General features: G+C 36.1%; 1 protein-coding gene and 1 long non-coding RNA gene across 4 annotated transcripts; both read left to right on the top strand.

The window, feature by feature from the left end:
• LOC114239829 (uncharacterized) lies at positions 1-18,631 on the top strand. 2 transcript variants are annotated; one of them, XM_028170249.2, is made up of 10 exons: positions 1-65; positions 206-364; positions 1,094-1,171; positions 2,046-2,175; positions 2,345-2,483; positions 2,838-2,973; positions 3,339-3,386; positions 5,363-5,619; positions 15,462-15,581; positions 16,741-18,631. In XM_028170249.2, exons 1-10 carry the CDS (start codon positions 11-13, stop codon positions 16,828-16,830), a joined length of 1,212 nt encoding a protein of 403 aa, XP_028026050.2. In that variant the 5' UTR covers positions 1-10; the 3' UTR covers positions 16,831-18,631. The 2 variants fall into 2 exon arrangements, with proteins under 2 accessions (XP_028026050.2, XP_028026042.2); XM_028170241.2 differs by having other exon boundaries at positions 3,333-3,386.
• Positions 5,672-9,984, top strand: LOC149500297 (uncharacterized). 2 transcript variants are annotated; one of them, XR_016325014.1, is made up of 4 exons: positions 5,672-7,634; positions 7,775-8,067; positions 8,398-8,529; positions 8,607-9,984. It is a non-coding gene; the product is annotated as an uncharacterized LOC149500297 (long non-coding RNA). The 2 variants fall into 2 exon arrangements; XR_016325013.1 differs by having other exon boundaries at positions 5,682-8,067.
• Positions 18,632-20,389: the final 1,758 nt, after the last annotated feature.

Raw genomic sequence — 20,389 nt, 5'->3', positions numbered from 1 at the left:
ACTCTGTGGAATGCAAATGACAGGGCAAACATATTTTATTTATAAATTTCATCTGGAAGCAAATTGTAGGAACACATTTAGTTGTTATTTAATTGCTTGTAATACTTGGACTCAACCTTTGGTTAATGAACTCGTCAATACTTGCTGGAATTATTATTACGAGTCGCTGGAATCGCGTATATTTATCACAGAAATTCGCCTTCAGCTTTAATCGACGAAGGTTACTTGTGTAAGATGCCTTCCATCACAACTGAAGAGCAGAATGCCACCAATAACGCAACCTCTGAAGGACCTGATCAAAATGATAAAATGTGGAATGCTCTCAAACGGTACATACTCCGAGAAAGACAGAGAAAAAAAGAAGGTACACCAAAATGTTATAGGCTTAAATACACTCTAATAATACTTAAAATTTAATACATAAGCGAAATGTAACAGAAGTTTGTATAATGAAATAATAAAATTAAAAGGTTAATTCGATATTTAATGGAATTAATAAATCACGATTTGTCACGTCTGTTGATATTGTACAACAACTATTGGGTTATCGATTTTGATCCTTATGTATATTATTTTTATTTTTTAGTTATTTATTTATAAGACTCAATACACATTCCAAGCTAAAAAAAGATACAAATAAATAAAAAACGCAAGTAAAAGAGCTAGTTTGTAACATAAGTCAAGTAATCAAAAAATAATTTATTTTATATATTTTATCCCAAGTTTATATAACTAAGTATAAACATTTTTAATTTTGATCTAAATTTTCTTTTCAATATTAAAAATATAAACTACATGATTTTTGGAGATGATAGTGATTATGAGAACATCTCAAGAAAGTGACATGAGGATTAAAATCACATTAGAAAAAAAAAAACTTTTGTATTCATTTTACAAACTAGTATGATTATGATTATTATAGTATGATTGTAATAAACAATCAACTCCAATAGTACTAAGCCCAGTTCACCATCTTGATACATCTTGTATTGTGAGTGAACCTGGCTTAAATACAAAAACTTCTTTAATAATCTGTTATTCCAAATTGTTGATATTTGGTTTCTGTAGTTTCTGTAACTAAATTTCATTTTAGAGTACGAGGCAGAAGTAGAGGAAGAAAGATTGAGAAAGGAGAAAGAAGCCAGAGAGAGACAAGATGTTATGACTCTTGGTTAGTAAATATTAGATTGTGATCATGCATACAAGAATTTAATATAGCTTTATATACATAAAGCTGAATGCACTCTTAGAATTGTTTCATTCTAATAAATAAAAAAATTCCGTCATTCATCATAATATTTAATAAAAATACTCTTTAACTAGATAAAATAAAATTTTATAACGGATACCAAATATTCTAATAAATAGATTCTTTACATTAAATTTTTTAATGGTATTCACTATTGGAGAACTAAATCAATATTGATTTTTACTCTTTCATAGGGAGTTATCTGCGGTGTACTACCATTGCCTTAATTATTACTGCAAAGAAATTATGCTATCAAATTTGTGAATGGTACAATACAATTAAAACTTTGCCCCATGTCTCTAAGCGAATGGTGGTATTTACTTTGTGATTTACATTCTACAGTAACAACATAATAATAGATAGGTTTTGAGCCTAACTGTATAATGGAAAAATTAAAAAAAATAAAATTTATTAGAAAAAACAAAAAAATACTGTGCAGAGGAAACTATTAATCTATCTATATTCTATATAGATATGTAAAAATGAATTGCTGTTCGTTAGTCTCGCTAAAACACAAGAATGGCTGAATTGATTTGGGTAATTTTGGTCTTGAATTATTTGTGGAAGTCCAGAGAAGGTTTAAAAGGTAAATTAATATGAAAATGCTTGGAATTAAATAAAAATAACAATTTTGTTTTTCCTTTGATGTGTCCCCCGTCGGACGGATTCCTTTTGTTTGTTTTATGTTTATTTTATACAAAAGTTTAGGTCTTTTATTTATCGATTGAGGCACTACAAAGTCTGCCGGGTCAGCTAGTACTATATAAAAATATACTATTATAAAAATATTACACAGAGGAAACGAAAGAGCAGATTGACCAGTTAGAACAAAAATTGAAACAGCTTGAGAAGGAGAAACAACAATTGTTCATGCGGCTTAAAAAAGTCCTCAATGAAGACGTTAGAAGGAGACAGAAAGAGACCAAGTGAGTTGTGTAGTTTTATTTATTATAAAAAAAAGAACACAATATTCCTAACCTAAAAGTAGTTGTGTAGTTATGTGTAAACTTGCTATTGAACTAATATTGATTTGTTATTTAGACTGAAATCAAATAGTTTTACAATAGTCTGATATACATTTATTTGATGTTTCAGTGAAATGCAACCAATGAAAATGCAGCAAATGGGTAACATGCCAATGCCGATGTTCTCGATGCCTCCACAGCCAGGACAGGGTGAGCCTCCTCCCAATCAGGGTAGGCCTCCACCACATAACACACATATACTAAATAAGGTTTGTATAATCATGAACTATATGGAAATTACGCATATGAAATTACAAGAGTGAGAAGTTTTTGGGATCCAAAACCAAACCCTTGCAATAAGTATTTATAGCCAAATTCTGATTACATCCAAGATTATCAAGGTTCAAATTTAGTACATTCCTATTATTTTCCTATCATTGGATGCAACCCTGGTTCTCAGTGAGGGGAAAACACTATGGTCTAAAAATGAAACCCACAAATATTTATAAATTAACGTAATTGTAAAATGAACAATTGACGGTAGATCGAAATTAGCGTGAGCGGAAATACGATCGATATTTGATAAATAAAATTCAATTAAATCTTAAACTATCCTATTTCAGCAACACGGACAACAGATGGTCCGACCTATGCAATCTGGTGTGAAACGACCACGGAGTCCTTCACCTACGTATGCATTGTACGCACACAGATTACACCAGCCTCCCATGAAACATCAACCCGTTTACTCTGACCATAGTAAGTTTTCTTTCCACAACTTGTGTATTTTTTTAAATATCATAGGCTTTTATTTTTATCTCAAACTTAATCCAGTGCTAGATTAGGACCAGTACCTTAAGTAAAATTACGTTTTAAATCATCCTTTAAAATTTGTGTCATTTTTAGTTTTAGAAATCCCTTCACGCTGTACATTTAATATAGATACCGGATATGTACTATTTACAACAAAGTTATACCGTTACTGAAATCGGTAAACAAATTGTTGGTTAGTTTAAAAATATAAAAACTATAATGTCTTCAAAATGTAATCTCGAAAGACTAGTAGGTAGGGATGAATATTTTTTAAAGGAGATAAACTTTTTGAACACTTTTTGCAGAAGTAGAGGATGGTCGCATGGGTCGTCCGATGACACGCGCCGTGCTCTGGAACAGTGAGTTTGTGTTCAGTCACGTCATTTAGCTTGTTACTTCATCTCACAACTTAATATGCCTAAACACATTTTACATATTATCTGCCTAAATGTTTTTATTTATTTATTTATTTTGTCTATTAGAGCCATACACCTATTAGGTTAAGTCGGCCCTTAATGGTTATTGCAAAGTATTGCACTTTAAAACTAAAACTATATTCGATAAAGATCATAATATGGAAATGATATTTTCAATAGAATATGCGTTGATTCTCGTTTGTGATATTGATCTTAAAGATACAATTTGCCTAACGGATATCAGCATTATTTGTTTGTCATTTTAAGTTTAAACTTATTGTATATAAGCAATAAGTTTAATGCACTGCTAAAATTTTTGTATGGTTTGTGGATTACTTCTAATATTACACAATTCTTAGACTATTTCATTAATATGATCATGTTTGGGCTATGTTTTTTGTATTTGTCACCTTATTTCACTAATAGCATGTTTTTTTCTTCTCAATGACAAATAATTTCAATTTAACCTTTAGGTTTGTTGATGTGCAACTTTTTGACTAAACATGAGTCGACTATTATCAAAGCCGGCAATCTGACTTTTGGACAATGATTGGTAAATCAGAAAAACGAATTATTGACTTTGTATTCCATTGGCAGTCACAAAACTCTTCGGAACGACATCTTACACAAATAACAGGTTAACTGTTAACCTTTATTTAATGCAGGTTTTGAACCGTATTCTTTGAAGGAGACGATTATATTCAAATCAATCTGTATTGACATATCAATAAATATTTTTTGTCCAAATGCACAGATTGCCACCTTTGATAATAGACGACTCACATACTGTATGTGTGAAATCCAGTAGTGTTTTAATATATTTTTCTTTGCACCACTGATAATACCGTTTGTATAAATTAATCTTTGTAACATTACGGGTGCTTATAAAAATCTTATAATGAATTTTATTCTTTGTTTTCCTTAGATAGCAAAGGGACATTTTAATTAGTGTTTTAAGTTTGCTTTGAAATTTGTTTATTATTTTTTATGAAGCGTTCGCAGTAAGTCAGTATCAGGGCATGCTGTAAGCCCACAAAAGTAGTTACTTTACTGTACCATCCTGTTTATATACATATATACATTTGAAGTCGTCGTGGCCTAAAGGATAAGACGTCCGGTGCATTCGTGTTGAAGCGATGCATCGGTGTTCGAATCCCGCAGGCGGGTACCAATTTTTCTAATGAAATACGTACTCAACAAATGTTCACGATTGACTTCCACGGTGAAGGAATAACGTCGTGTAATAAAAATCAAACCCGCAAAATTATAATTTGCGTAATTACTGGTGGTAGGACCTCTTGTGAGTCCGCACGGGTGGGTACCACCGCCCCGCCTATTTCTGCCGTGAAGCAGTAATGCGTTTCGGTTTGAAGGGTGGGGCAGCCGTTGTAACTACACTGAGACCTTAAAACTTATATCTGAAGGTGTGTGGCGCATTTACGTTGTAGATGTCTATGGGTTCCAGTAACCACTTAACACCAGGTGGGCTGCGAGCTCGTCCACACATCTTGGCAATAAAAAAAAAATATATATCTAAAAATAATTTGTGTTCAAACTTAAAAGGCAACAGTTCTTATACACTAAAATTTGACTATCCTTTGGCTAAAAGCTTAAAACCTTCCAACAGTATTAATAAGACTTTTGGCCCTAAGAGAATTTAGAAAATAAATAAACATTTGATATTCAATTGCTTGGAGCTATGTTAAGATAAATGAGACAACTACACCCAAAACCAAATACACGTAAAATAACTAGAAATCATATTTATGATGAACATAAGCCTCCCCTAATTTACACCACAGAGCCTACCTAGTCTTTGGCTTTCTTGATCTATTTCATATATAAAAATTTCGAAAAAAAAAAACAGTACACGTAAATCTATATTAAGCGCGATCTAAGACACGTTTCTACGCGAACAGAAACGTCTCAGTACGGGTCGAACGTGGGTCAGTCGTCGGTGTCGTCCGGCGGGTACTACAGCATGCCGTCGTCGGGCGTGGTGCCGGACCGGCCGCCGCCGCTGCTGTACGCGCACCACGCGCACACGCCCCACACTCCGCACACGCCGCACCACGCCAACCTCATGTACGCGCCCGCCCCGCAGCCCCCGCAGATGTACCTCGACATGCTCAAGAACAGGGACGGGCAGCATCAGGACCAGAAGAAGGACGGCCAGGTGCGTGAAAAGCGTTTTTTTTAAGGAATTTTTATGACCTGGTAACTAAGACCTTTAAGACATGTCTTATTTTAATTTATATTCTTATTTTTATGAAAAATGATAATTTTAAGTGAAATGAAATGAAATGAAGATGATTAATTTGAGACATTAAAAAAAAAACGTTTTGACGATCAAAACTTGTGTCTGAAGTGGAGAACTCTCTGGGGCGAGTCTCCGAATGGGGTGAATTGAACTTGGTTCAATTCAACCCGATAAAGACACAAGTTTGCGCGTTCACTGCGAAGAAGGACCCCTTTGTCATGGCGCCGCAATTCCAAGGAGTATCCCTGCAACCTTCCGAGAGTATCGGGATACTTGGGGTCGACATTTCGAGCGATGTCCAGTTTCGGAGTCATTTGGAAGGCAAAGCCAAGTTGGCGTCCAAAATGCTGGGAGTCCTCAACAGAGCGAAGCGGTACTTCACGCCTGGACAAAGACTTTTGCTTTATAAAGCACAAGTCCGGCCTCGCATGGAGTACTGCTCCCATCTCTGGGCTGGGGCTCCCAAATACCAGCTTCTTCCATTTGACTCCATACAGAGGAGGGCCGTTCGGATTGTCGATAATCCCATTCTCTCGGATCGTTTGGAGCCTCTGGGTCTGCGGAGGGACTTCGGTTCCCTCTGTATTTTGTACCGTATGTTCCATGGGGAGTGCTCTGAGGAATTGTTCGAGATGATACCAGCATCTCGTTTTTACCATCGCACCGCCCGCCACCGGAGTAGAGTTCATCCATACTACCTGGAGCCACTGCGGTCATCCACAGTGCGTTTCCAGAGATCTTTTTTGCCACGTACCATCCGGCTATGGAATGAGCTCCCCTCCACGGTGTTTCCCGAGCGCTATGACATGTCCTTCTTCAAACGAGGCTTGTGGAGAGTATTAAGCGGTAGGCAGCGGCTTGGCTCTGCCCCTGGCATTGCTGAAGTCCATGGGCGACGGTAACCACTCACCATCAGGTGGGCCGTATGCCCGTCTGCCTACAAAGGCAATAAAAAAAAAAAAAAACATTAATCAACTGGGATGAAATTACATGAAATGAGATGATATGGGATGAAATATAATCTCAGTAAAATGGTGGTCATTTACTGAGATTTTTTCAATTGACTTTTTGGGAGGATCCCGAGAAGTTACGTCCAGCAGCTTTGTTTCATTTTCCCACATTTGTGCACTTTCACAGATATTAAACAGTTAATAAACCACCGTTATTACACATTTAAACCTGAAGAAACACTAAATAAACAAAATAAAACAAATCACACAACTTAACTTCTCGCGTTCCCGCCAAAAAGTCCGTGTAAAGTGTTTGTGATGAGCATGCTCGCTCGGTTATGCTGACATAGCCTCTCAAGCCTAACAGTTTAGGTAGATTTTTTTTTTTTGTAAATGTAGCTTGCGACACTGGCACGTCGAGTCGCATTGGAACGTCTTCGGGCCCAATCGGAATTCCCGAACGCGTAGGTACTGTCTGACGTCGCTCGACAAGATTCGCTCGCAGTTTTAAACTTTAATATAAATATAATCATCATCATCATCATCATCATCATTATCATCATCATCATCATCGTCTACAGTCGTTCACTGCTGGACATAGGCCTCTCCCAATCCACACCACTAAAACCGGCAGCTGTATCACGTATTTCGCAGACAATTAGCAGAAGACAAATATTGTGCAAATATTGCTGTCAACGGTCCATTTCGTATTACGGACTTACAACAAAAAAGCAGATCGCGAACCATCACTAGTGCTGCCTCTGCAGAGCGATTTGTGAAACTTTAGTGCATTCTTTTCCATACAACTAACAACAACTGGCTTAAAGTCGGTATTACGGATGCTTTTGTCTGCCACACAACAGCAGATATTTAGCAATTTCGTTTGTCAAATTTGCGACACCTTTTGTATCTGGTGCTGAATTGTTGCTAACTATCTGCAAGTGTAAAATTTGTGAAATTAAATTAATTAACTTGATTTAGGTAAGTGTAATTGGTTTAGATCTTTATTTGTGTTTGTGTTTTCCATAGTATTAACATTAAATACCACGCTGGGCAATTTAAGTACATTACTAATGTTGAGGTTATAAAGTTTATTTTTTACAAATTAATATTTCTTCTAGGTATGTACTATGGACAGAGCTCAAATAATAAATGGGGCTTTGGAGTCTAAGGAAATTAGGTCGGATACATACGAATCAGTGCGTTTGCGACGCTATCTTCGTGATCAAGCCTGACGCCTTAATCTATTCATACCAGAAACCTGTGGGAATGAGCTTTTTGCATTTTGAGTTAAACTTCAAGTAAATCCAATGCCATTAGGGAAATGGCTATGGCATTAAACAATCTTCCAGTTTTATTGAAACATTTAAAGTTTCTGCAAACAGTACAATGGGTCACAAGTTATTATAAATGGGTAAGTTAAATAATTATCTTATAGTATAGAGCACAAGAGTTCCACTGATTTTACAATTTCCACGAGTCAATCATATAGATCAGTTATATTCTTGAAGCTTTATAACTATAGCTATATTTTGCTATATATAGCTATATTTTAAACAGAGTTCTAAGAAATGTCAAGTCCTGGTGAAACTGGAAAGGCCTTCAGGCCACCATTAATCTTTCCTACATAATTTTTTTTTAATTCAAATTTTGTCTTATTTTTATAGTACATAGATATTTGAACAATAATAATTTTGTGATTGAAAACATAATATAATAGTAAATAAATTTCTTTTCATTATAGGTTTTACAATAAATTTGGCTTTCCTGGGGTTTCGGGGTGTATAGATGGCACTCATTTGCACTTATCAAATCTTCTGTATATGAAGAAAGGTTTTAGAACCGCAAGCATTATCATTTCAAGAATGTGCAAATAGTAAGTATTTTGTTGAAGCCTATCATTCACAATAACAAACATTTGATAGTACTTATCTAAAGAATTACATTTTTCAGATCTGTGATAGTGATCTTAACATTTTAAGTATTGATGCAACATTTCATGATACATTTGTCTGGCTTAACACAACTGAATATGCCTATGCAGGACCTGCACCATAATAGTGAAAAAGTTTGGTTTTTAGGCAAGTAAAACATCATGAGCTCTGTCTCAGTAACCTGACTACAAATTAATACTCAATCTAAAAGTATATTTAAAACTGGGAAGGCCGTTAATATATAGTACTATAGTAATGTTTATTGTCATACCAGGAACACTGTTGACCATTGTGAGTATTGAAAGCCAGTTGGAGATGCTTGTTGGTACATAGAGTACTGCATTATGATCATCATATGATGGCCAATACCATAATTGTTAGCTTGTATTGCATAACATGGCAAACACACATGGGTTTCCAGTGCCCCAACTCTCTGACGAAGATGCTGAAATTGATGTTTCTTATCAAATTCATAACATTGTATTTTTTGGGAGAGAAGAGGAAACACAGCACTTAGCACCATGTCAACATTCAAGGGTGGTTCAATTGGATTGTGGAGAACATACATTAAATTTAGTCCAACCTCTGTATTCTAGTAATTTTATGTAGATATTTTTAAAACTGCTGTTCTTAATTATGTGAACTGAGAGGGCAAGAATAGCCTAATTATTTCTGCCTATAATTTTTTAAGTGTGCTTAGTGGAAATATACATATTTCCTTAACATTTTTGTGTTTATAGTAAAGGATGGATTCATAACTATTTGAAAGCAAAATTGTGAGGTTGTTTTATTAAGACAATGTTTTAATCTGTCATGCTCAATTTGTTCTGTATCATTTTATCTTTATATTAACCCCGTTTGTAAGTTGTGTTGTTATATATATTATTGTATGTACTGCTGTTTTAAATAATAGAATAGAATGAATAACAAATCGACTAGTAATTCATAATTCTTCTAGATTTTGTTGGATACTTACATGAATATTACTTACAAAATGAAAAACATAATTCATCATTTAGACAAAATGTGGATCAACCACCACTGATTTTTGTTCATTGTGATAATAATAATAATATAAATATTTACTAACAATCACGCCACGTTAACTGGTCCTGTGATAAGTTCGTAAAGAACTTGTGTTACAGGTACCAGATAACGGAAATAAATGTAGGATTTTTATTATACACATACATATATTTAATATACATCCATAACCCTGGAAAATACATTTATATTTATCATACAAATATCTTCCCTTGGCGGGATTCGAACCCGCGACCCCCTTATGTAGCGACCATGTCACTTACCACTACACCAGACGGCCGTTAGATAAGTTTGATAATAATTTTTTTTGTGTAATTTTGTTTTATTTGAATAATAATTCTTAAATTAGGAAATCGTAGTTTGTTTGTAATACATGTCCAACTTCTTGCCGCATGAAATTGAAGCCACAATTGAAATATAATATCGACTGCCGATAACTTCAAAGAAACATAACTGAACTTGGGGCCGAGGTAAGTAGGATGATAGCAAGGTGATAGCTCTATAACCCTATAGACTAGAAGCAGAACATGCCAAATACTGTGAATACAAAATATACAATGAAGCTAAATACTGGTATTCTACTGGTGGTAGGACCACTTGTGAGTCCGCACGAGTAGGGACCACCACTCCGCCTATTTCTACCGTGAAGCAGTAATGCGTTTCGTTTTGAAGGGTAGAGCAGCCGTTGTAACTATACTGAGACCTTAGAACTTATCTCAAGGTGGGTGGCGCATTTACGTTGTAGATGGCTATGGGCTCCAGTAACCACTTAACACCAGGTGGGCTGTAAGCTCGTCCACCCATCTTAGCAATAAAAAATTAAATAGTTATTTTGAAATGCTAAGTTGAGAGTAGTTTTATTAGCGTAAAATATACTCATTAGTGTCGTAAATTTTACTGTAGTACCAGCCTAAAGTAAAACATATATTTGGATTTGCTTGACTATTGTAACAAGCGCTATTTCGTTTTTATGGTAATATAAACTATTACGGACTCAGCTAAAATTAAAACAAAATTGAACTTATTATTTTAAACAAGGTTTTTGCCGATGTTGGTCAATTCCTTGAATTTTTTTATATATCTCAGCTGGAAGATGCGCGGCCTCTGCCTGCGTACGAGCAGCCTCTGCTTAAATGAAAGCTGCATGAGCCAGTGGTTCGCCTTAGTTTCCATTTTCTCCTCTTTCTACAACTACAGCTCACGATGTGTCTACTCTTGTTTGTTGTTCGCTATAGTCTAGATAATATAATGATTGATTAACATTCTTACTGCAGTGAGTGAGTGCAAAGAGTACCTGGTTATTGAATACAAATAACTTACTAAATATCGGCCTGATATTTGCAATGAAGCTTCTCTTAAGATGGCTTCGTCGACGAAAAACTGGGCTAATTATAAAAATAAATATTTATTTATTGTCTTAAAATATTAGATTCATTTGTTTAAAAATAATATAGAACATTAAGTTAATGTCTGACATGCAGTTTCCTATTCACGTCATATTGCCCATGACCTGGGTGAACATTATTTTGAATAGTCTGCACAGCTTTTATTTCCCTTCAAGCTGTGAAAGAGTGCACTATATTTCTGGTATTCAAATCAAAGCCTACTCTTGCCAAGTCAAACAAATCCACTATCTATTACTTGATAAAGAATAGCAGCATCTCGCCTAGAATATCATCGACTGGTTGTTCTAGCGTTGTCGGCCTCATGTCGGCGTGAGATGGATCTGTTGTACACGTTATTATTGATAAAACCATAAAACTAAATCATTTATTCTAGAATTTACTATTTAATTTGAAATCGTCGTGGCCTAAGCGGTGTAGTAGAGACGGCCGACTTTCTAATAAAGATGCGACTGAACCAGTGTTAGAATCCCGCAGGCAGATATCAATAAATCCAATGAAACACGTATTTGACATAAATACATGGAAGACTTCCATGATTAAGGATTCATTCATCTTTTATTTAAAATCAAATTAGCAAATATTCTTTAAGAAATCGTTGGTGGTAGGACGTTTGATTAACCCGCAAGACCACCATTCCGCCCATTTCTACCGCGAAGCAGTAATGCGTTGCAATTTGAAGAATGGGGCAGCCGTTTTGGTATACAGTTGAAACTCAGACCTCGTTTCTAAAGTTGGGGGCGGCATTCACGTTGTGAGGTCTATACCACTTAACACTAGATGGGTTGTGAGCTTATGTACTTACTTAATTGATAATGAAATTAATAAATTAGGCTATAATTTTGATCCATTGTTTTTTAAAATAGGTTCGTAACGTAAACAACTATCTGTTTACAAATTATCAAACGATTACAAAAAAAAAATGTTATCAGTGTTTGACACGACACAATTACATTTTTATAGCTATTATTCAAAATAAAGCAAAAATTATTATTAGATCACTTATTTTTAGTAACGCTTCATCGAAAAGAACAGAATTAGCAGCTCTCACTTGGCGTTTCAAACGTGAATTCCACTTAAACATTTTGAAATGTTTATATGTAACGCGCTTTTATAAATTCATTTGCCGGTTTGTTCAGCAAAAAAAAAAAGTAATGTGGCTTTTTAGTGCCAATTATTGCTACCCGATTGCGACTGGCGCTAGTTGTATGACAGAAAACTGCAGTAAGCGGTAAGCGAACAATCGCGGTACGTGATACGAAATAATTTGACGTTTTGCGATCGGTCGCGACGCGTCTGCACAACATCTGCAAAATTGTGGCTGTCGCAAATTTTTACGTGATCAGGGGGCCGGTCTTCGGCTCACCTCAGGTCATCGCACCACCTAACCAGTATATCTAATATATAAAATTCTCGTGTCACGGGGTGCGTGATTGAACTCCTCCGAAACGGCTCGACCGATTTTCGTGAATCTTAGCGTGTATATCGGTCAGGGTTGAGAATCGAACAACATCTACCTAGTCAGGTCATAAGTATTGTCACACAGTAAAAACTTTTCTTTTAGAATGCTGGCCAGAAAAAAGTTTATTGAATTCGAATTTCGAATTGTTCATGAAAATAAAAATGTATACTTTTAGAATTTTACTAATTTTTAAATATGGAGTGGACGCTTAAAGAAGACCGAGTTGCAGTTATTGCGTTGCATCGTTGCGGTTACGCGCCAATTCAAATTTTTAACATACTGAAAAATTTGAATATAACCAAAAGATTCGTTTATCGTACCATCAAACGATACAATGAAGACTCTAGTGTAGATGACAGGTCAAGAAGTGGTCGCCCTCGGTCTGTTAGGATTCCAGCAGTGATAAAAGCTGTGAAAGCGCGAATTCAAAGAAATCCCAAACGTAAGCAGAAACTGTTGGCCCTTCAGATGGGGTTAAGCAGAACCACGGTGAAAAGGGTGTTAAATGAAGACTTAGGGCTTCGGGCATATCGAAGAAAAACAGGACATCGTTTGAATGCTCGTCTAATGGACCTGAGACTGAAGAGATGCCGTGCTTTGTTGAAGCGGTACGCGGGAAAAAAATATCGGGAAATTCTTTTTTCGGATGAAAAAAATTTTACCGTAGAAGAGAGCTACAACAAACAAAATGATAAGGTGTACGCACACAGTAGTGAAGAAGCGAGCAACCGTATTCCGCGTGTCCAACGAGGTCATTTTCCATCCTCGCTCATGGTATGGTTGGGAGTTTCTTATTGGGGCTTAACAGAGGTACATTTTTGTGAGAAAGGTTTAAAAACGAATGCAGTTGTGTATCAAAATACAGTCCTGACGAACCTTGTGGAACCTGTTTCTCACACCATGTTCAATAACAGGCACTGGGTATTCCAACAAGATTCGGCGCCAGCTCATAGAGCGAAGAGCACACAAGACTGGCTGGCGGCGCGTGAAATCTTCATCCGGCACGAAGACTGGCCCTCCTCCAGTCCAGATTTGAATCCGTTAGATTACAAGATATGGCAACACTTGGAGGAAAAGGCGTGCTCAAAACCTCATCCCAATTTGGAGTCACTCAAGACATCCTTGATTAAGGCAGCCGCCGATATTGACATGGACCTCGTTCGTGCTGTGATAGACGACTGGCCGCGCAGATTGAAGGCCTGTATTCAAAATCACGGAGGTCATTTTGAATAAACTTTAGTGTCATAAGAATCTATGTTTGTTCAGTTCATTTTGGTATATGAATGGTTACATAATGAATAAACTTGTTTCAATTATTTTACATTAAACATGTGACAGAATTTATGACCTGACTAGGTATTTTTCATCCCCATCAAATGTTAAGGGTGGTCCACCCCTAAATTTAATTTTTTATTTTTTAGACAAAAAAATTGTTTTTATTTTTTTATGATACAGCATACAAAAATACATACAACCCTAAATTTTCACCCCTCTACGATCAACCCTTATTTTTTATTTGCTAATTAAAAACTTTAAAATTTTTTGCAAGAATTTTGTTTTCATTTTGTCATGACTTAGAATAAAAAGATTCATATTACTCTGAAATTTTCGCCCCTCTACGATCAACCCCTATTTTTTATTTGTTAATTATAAACTTTAATTTTTTTTGCAAGATTTTCATTTTTATTTTTATTTTGTCATGAATTAAAATAAAAAATCTGATGTTACTCTAAATTTTTCATCCCTCTATGATCAACCCCTATTTTTTATTTGTTAATTTATAATTTTTGACTTGAATTTTTTTGGCAAGTTTTTATTTTTATTTTGTCATGACTTGAAAGTTGAAGTAATATGAAAAAAATCATATTACTATCAATTTTCACTCTTATACAATCAACCCCTATTTTTCCATCCCGATTTATATTTTTTTTATTCTATGCACAGATCCGCAATAAGGTTGCAAGATGCCAATCAAATATAATTGTAGTACGATTCTTATTCAGTTTATAATTTCAAGTTCCTTTAAGTATGATTTTTTTAAAATTCAATTTGATCTCCCGCCTTCGCCGGTCGCCTACTGATCAACTATCAATCGATCAGCTATCCCCGCCAGGTGTCACCACTCATCCAGCAAATATCACGTAAAAGGGATGAGGACGAAGCCGGTCTCCTGTCTTACTCACTATACATCATAGATTATACACTTAATATATTTGAGAGCTATACAATACTATACATTTTTCAGCCATGTTTTTTTGGTTTTATTTGTGTATCAATAGTATGTTCAGTAGGTCTGAGAATCGGCTACTATCTATTTTTCATACCCCTAAGTGATAAGGGTTGTTCACCCCAAACATTTATTTTTGATTTTTATTTTTTGGATATTTTTTTTTGTTATAATGAGTTATTATGTGGTTAAATGAGGTTTTTTTTTCTACAGTAGAATTTCTCTAGAAATCTTATTTAAGGCAACACAACGTTTGCCGGGTCAGCTAGTTTATATATATAATTCTACTGTACGTGTGTAACTTCTAAACGGCTGGACCGATCTGAATGATTTTTTTTTGTATACGTTTGTGAGGCGCCCTAGATGACTTAGATTCACAAATCGGTCCGGCAGATGGCGCTGCCGTCGGTGTCTCGGTTATTTATCTTTCCTATAAATAATTTATATGAAAAACGTTTACCGGGTTAGCTGGTGTCTTCTATACTAATATATAAATTTACAGTGGTTTTTACGGATGTTCCGTTATAACTACTGAACCATGCGTCCGACTGACTTGAAACTTGGTATCCATGTAGAAAATACATGTACTTAATGGATAGGCTAATATTTATATGAGTGTTGGACTCCCTACACCAGTTGCGGGGGTGTTGTTTGTTTGTTCCTGCCGCCAAATAATAAAAGCACGATTCAGCTAACTTTACTGTTGTGTATTTGAAGTCTTGAAAATTTCCTGTTCAGCAACCTCAAGTTCTAATCGGGCTGAGCGACGCCCACCCGTCCGTGAGCAGCGGCGTCGCCTACCAGCCGCCGGTCAGCAGGCACCTGTCCATCCACCCCCAGCAGCATAACAATATGCAGGTGTGTACAATGCTGATAAACGTGAGTCGATCAATATAGCTTTTATATGTCGCAGAATGGACCGATATCTTCATTTTTTTTTACATTATGGGCGCACGGTGGGTAGTCGTGCAAAGAATTTGCGCAGCGCGAAGCGATGACATTTCCGAGACGTCTTGACTCTTCTTAAATCAGGCCAGGGTCCTGAAACTGCGATACTCTATGATAAATACTTTTTTGTATGGAAACTAGCGACATCTTGTAGCGGATGCCTCTAAACTTATATGTTGTTAAAGTTAGGGCATTGGTTATTGCACGGGGAGTCGCTTAGTGCGGTAGGGCCTTAAAATTCCTTGGGCCCGCGGTCTGCTCCCAACACCTTGCAGATCGTCAAATCCCAAATACCCCGCGCGCCCCCTAGGCGCGGGGACCTCGTAGGAGGTTCAGCCCCCAGCCCGAAAAAAAATAAAAATTAATTTAATTATTGCATAACTTAACAAAGAAATAAAAAATAAAAAATAGAAATTAAAAACAAGTCTCTGTTTGTTATAGACAATTTGATTAAATTTTATCAAGTTTTTGGTTTCTGAAAATTTACAAAATACTTAATTAAAAATAAAATAGAGGATAGGTAATATGTTACTGCCATCTATAGGAGCAATGGGAAACTAATCGAAGCGAAGCCATCTAGTGGTCGACGCCCGTATTGTTGTTGAGTGCTTGACTCATAGACAACACATATAAATTAGTTATAATATGTATATTATATTATGTATAACTAATTTATATGTATTGTCTATGAGTCAGGCAACGAATGTGTTTCGATCAAACTATATGCACACCACCCGAACTGAGCCGACGTTTCACGAGTAGTTGCAGCTCACACACACTAGATGGCGCGCTTTCATTTCGTTTGTCATGTCCGGACGCGACATATACATCAAAACTTACTATATATATATCAAAACTATATAAATTATGGATCAAAACAGCTTTGCCAAATGAGAATTTAATTTACAAAAAAAAGCTGTAAGTAATTTTTTCACTGCCAGTAGATACGGTAGATATAAAATAACAATGATTAAGAGAGCCGAGAAAAGAAGTCGATAATAATAATAATAACAGTTTGTAAGTATAGAAAAGTGCGTACCTAATCGATAATTATTTTCGATGATTTCAGGGCCCAAAACCCGGCAGCATAACCCAGGGCTACCCGGTGCAGCAGTCCAACCAGAACCCGAACATGTATCCCAGCAGACACCGTTATTAGCTGTTGCTTTTCAAACAACACCTCGCCAAACAAACACCGTAGCGCCGCCCCTACCTACTAGGGATGTAGCGATGTTATACGTGGAACGATAATCGATTATAACTTATCGATACTTTTTATTGCATTTTTTTTAATCGGTTTTTAAGCTAGCGTGTGTGTTATTAGGGCCATGGTGGAAGTAAAATATTTTAAATCGCTTTATTGTTAGTATACATGAACTAGGGATTCGAAAAAATGTCGAGATAACATATTTTTATTAAACGTTTAACGTTAATTTGTTAAGTTACTTTTATATTATTATTTTTAAAATGGCATCAAACATTTTACATACAATAAAAAGGAAACTATATGTTTATTATCCCCACGTATTGACGTCGTTCGAATAACAGTGAAGAGAAAATAGACAATACAGTTTGTTTGTGCAGTGTTGTTAGACTCGTTTGTAACAGTCCGAAAAAGAAAAAAAAAACTATATTTTAATGAGACAAAGAATTATAATAGATGTAGTGGCAAATGTTTATGCGATTGTGTAATTAGTCTTTGATTTTAATCGAACGTGTATGCGAGCTCACGGAGCTCAGCCCGGGAGACTTTGCTAACATCATCGTCCCTAGCAAGAGCAGTGCTTCGCTGAATCTACCGACGGATCGGAATCGCGACCCACTGAGGAGATCCGGCTAGAAACTCAGTGGGCTTTGTCTATGGGTTAGTTTACTCGTCGGTTCGGCGAGGACGGTGACCAGGTTTGCAGTCTGTAATCAAGAAAACGCCTATTCGAAACTTCAGAGATCGTCAAATGAAAATAATTAAATGCACTTATTAAACAAATTTACAGTTAGAAAACTTACCACTATACTCTTTTTTTTTATTGCCATTGTAGGCAGACGAGCGCACGGCCCACCTGATGGTGAGTGGTTACCGTCGCCCATGGACTTCAGCAATGCCAGGGGCAGAGCTAAGCCGCTGCCTGCAAAATACTACAAAATTTATATTGTAACTACATATACGCATTGCGTATATTTTGACTGGCTCGGTTCAGTGCAGTAGTTGGCGGCCTCTAACTGTTGCGCCGAGGGTCGTGGGTTCGATTCCCACACCGGACAAACATTCGTGTGATGAACAAGTTTGTTTGCTCGTTGTTCGAGTGTTTATTATCTATAAACTAGCGACCCGCCCTCGCTTCGTTTCGGAAACTGTAATTTATTATTGATTTCTCCACTATTTAATGGATGTTATTATACATATAAACCTTCCTCTTCAATCGCTCTATTTATTAAAAAAACCGCATAAAAATCCGTTGCGTAGTTTTAAAGATTTAAGCGTACATAGGGACAGAGAAAGCGACTTTGTTTTATACTATGTAGTGATGCATATATTTAAACGTATATAAGTATCTATGTACTATGTACTCTGGTACCCATAACACAGGCAGAGGGAATCCTAATTTGGGGCCCGACGGCTATTCGTGATTTGTTCCCAGTTATTATTTATTATATATTTCAGTTTTGCGTATGATCAGCAAATCATATCTTGTCACCTTTTAGTCGAATGTGTTTTCTTATTCTGAACACAAAAAAAAATCTTATTAATAATATAATGTAACTTGTAAATGGATTGATAACATTAACCTTAAGATTTATTTTAGCGACTCGTATTTTGTATTTGTTATTAACAAGTAATGCTTTTAGCTACTACTGTAATTACCCGCTTTTAAAATAGCACTACAATTAATGTAAAAATAGCTATTATTTTTGGAAATGTAAAAAGATGTATAATAAATAAAAATCTTAAAATTTCTGAAGTATGGCTTGTACTGCGTCCTAACAAAGTAATGATATAATAACCGGCAAACTTCTTGAGCATTTGTCGACGTAGTGGGGGTAAGTTTGCGCATGGTACACTCACGTGCAAAAACATTACTTACTCTGCGTCATAATGCTATTAAATTATTAAAATCAACATATGTATTTATTTATATATTTATTAGAACATCAACAAAACATATAGGTTAATAATTGTAATAATTTAATCTTGGGGTAAAATAGATATTCCTTCTATTAAGTCAAAACTAGAGCTGTTGCCAGGTCTTGGTTCAGTTGAAGCGAAGCTGGTATTTGTAATTTTTTTTTCGTTATCATAATCTTGACCATCATCATCATCACTGTTTTCATCACCCGAGTCGCTATCATCGTGATGAGTCGACATAGGGCTCATCGGCGTAGTTTACAACTCGGTCGATTCGGTCTTCTTTTTTGTCTATAATTAATTATTTTTTGAAGATATTCGATTCGTAGTAATCGAATGTTACTTTTTTCATTTACCAGCTTCCGATTATTTTCTGTTCTTTTTTTCCATCTGAAGCCTAGCTCTTTCATAATCCGTCGTAAGCTTAATTCCGAGCCATTAAAATTTATATCTTCTTTAAATTTTTCGAAGCCTTTCTACGGTATGGAGTTTCGCTGCTTGTTATGTAGTTATTATGATTACATCTTTTTATTACAGATTGAACGAAACTATCCATTCCGGTAACTTTCTTCTTCCCTGATCTTTTCTTACCCGGAGTCCGAAACACGGCGAGCAAGCCAGAGCCTTTAGCTTCGTTAATAATGCACCTAACAGTACTCACTGATGTTTTTGTTGCTTCCGAAGTCTGTTTTAATTTTTCCATATCATTCTTCCCATGTTTTATAAAGAAGCAATATACGTCGTACACAAATTTTCTACCCTTTCTTTTAAGTACTACACCAGTTTGTCACGGCATAGTGTATGTTTTATAAAAAATCAACAAACACTCAACAAATAGCAATGGCAACAAAGTCCACAAGCAATTATAACAAATAACTTAACGATTAATAACGATAGACTTTCCACTGTACGCAAGCGTACTTTTGGGAGCAAGCGGAATGAGGGCGCAGTGCGGGACGCAGGGTTCGACTGATCTACCAATAACGCGCTCGATACGATTTCCCCTGCCGTCGCGCCTCACCCTCACCACCAAAGTGATCTAAAATTCGGTTCTGCGCAGTCAAGGTCATTTGCTCACGAAGTTTGCCGATTACTATATATGAAGTAATGTTTCATCAATGATATTGATTTAGAAAATTATTATTTATTTCTTAGATGGGCTACACGAGCTTACAGCCCACCTGGTGCTAAGAGCCCATAGACATCTACAACGTAAATGCGCCACCCACCTTGAGATATAAGTTCTAAGTTCTCAAGTATAGTTAGTTACGACGGCTGCCTAGCCCTTCAAACCGAAACGCATTACTGCTTTACGGCAGAAATAGGCAAGGTACCACACCTACCCGTGCGGACTCACAAGAGGACCTACCACCAATAATTACGCAAATTATAATTTGTGGGTTTGATATTTATTACACGATGTTATTCCTTCACCGTGGAGATCAATCGTGAACATTTGTTGTATGTAATTCATTAGAAAAATCGGTACCCGCCTGCGGGAACCGAACACCGGTACAGTCGCATCGCTAAATACGAATGCACCGGACGTCTTATCCTTTAGGCCACGACGACTTAAAACACTAGAATGATTTCT

This window comes from Bombyx mandarina, chromosome 22 (genome assembly GCF_030267445.1).
Source record: "Bombyx mandarina strain Sakado chromosome 22, ASM3026744v2".
Lineage (NCBI taxonomy): Eukaryota > Metazoa > Arthropoda > Insecta > Lepidoptera > Bombycidae > Bombyx > Bombyx mandarina.
Note: the sequence above shows the minus strand (reverse complement) of the source record. Positions and strands in the feature narration are given on the sequence as shown.

What these genes read in the sequence shown, in the direction of transcription:
- LOC114239829 (XM_028170241.2), top strand. Translation starts at nt 11, where the DNA reads ATGCAAATGACAGGGCAAACATATTTTATTTATAAATTTCATCTGGAA. An exon ending in ACCCGTTTACTCTGACCATA is followed by an intron (nt 2,974 to 3,332) that starts GTAAGTTTTCTT and finishes CACTTTTTGCAG; the next exon opens with AAGTAGAGGATGGTCGCATG. An exon ending in ACCAGAAGAAGGACGGCCAG is followed by an intron (nt 5,620 to 15,461) that starts GTGCGTGAAAAG and finishes TTTCCTGTTCAG; the next exon opens with CAACCTCAAGTTCTAATCGG.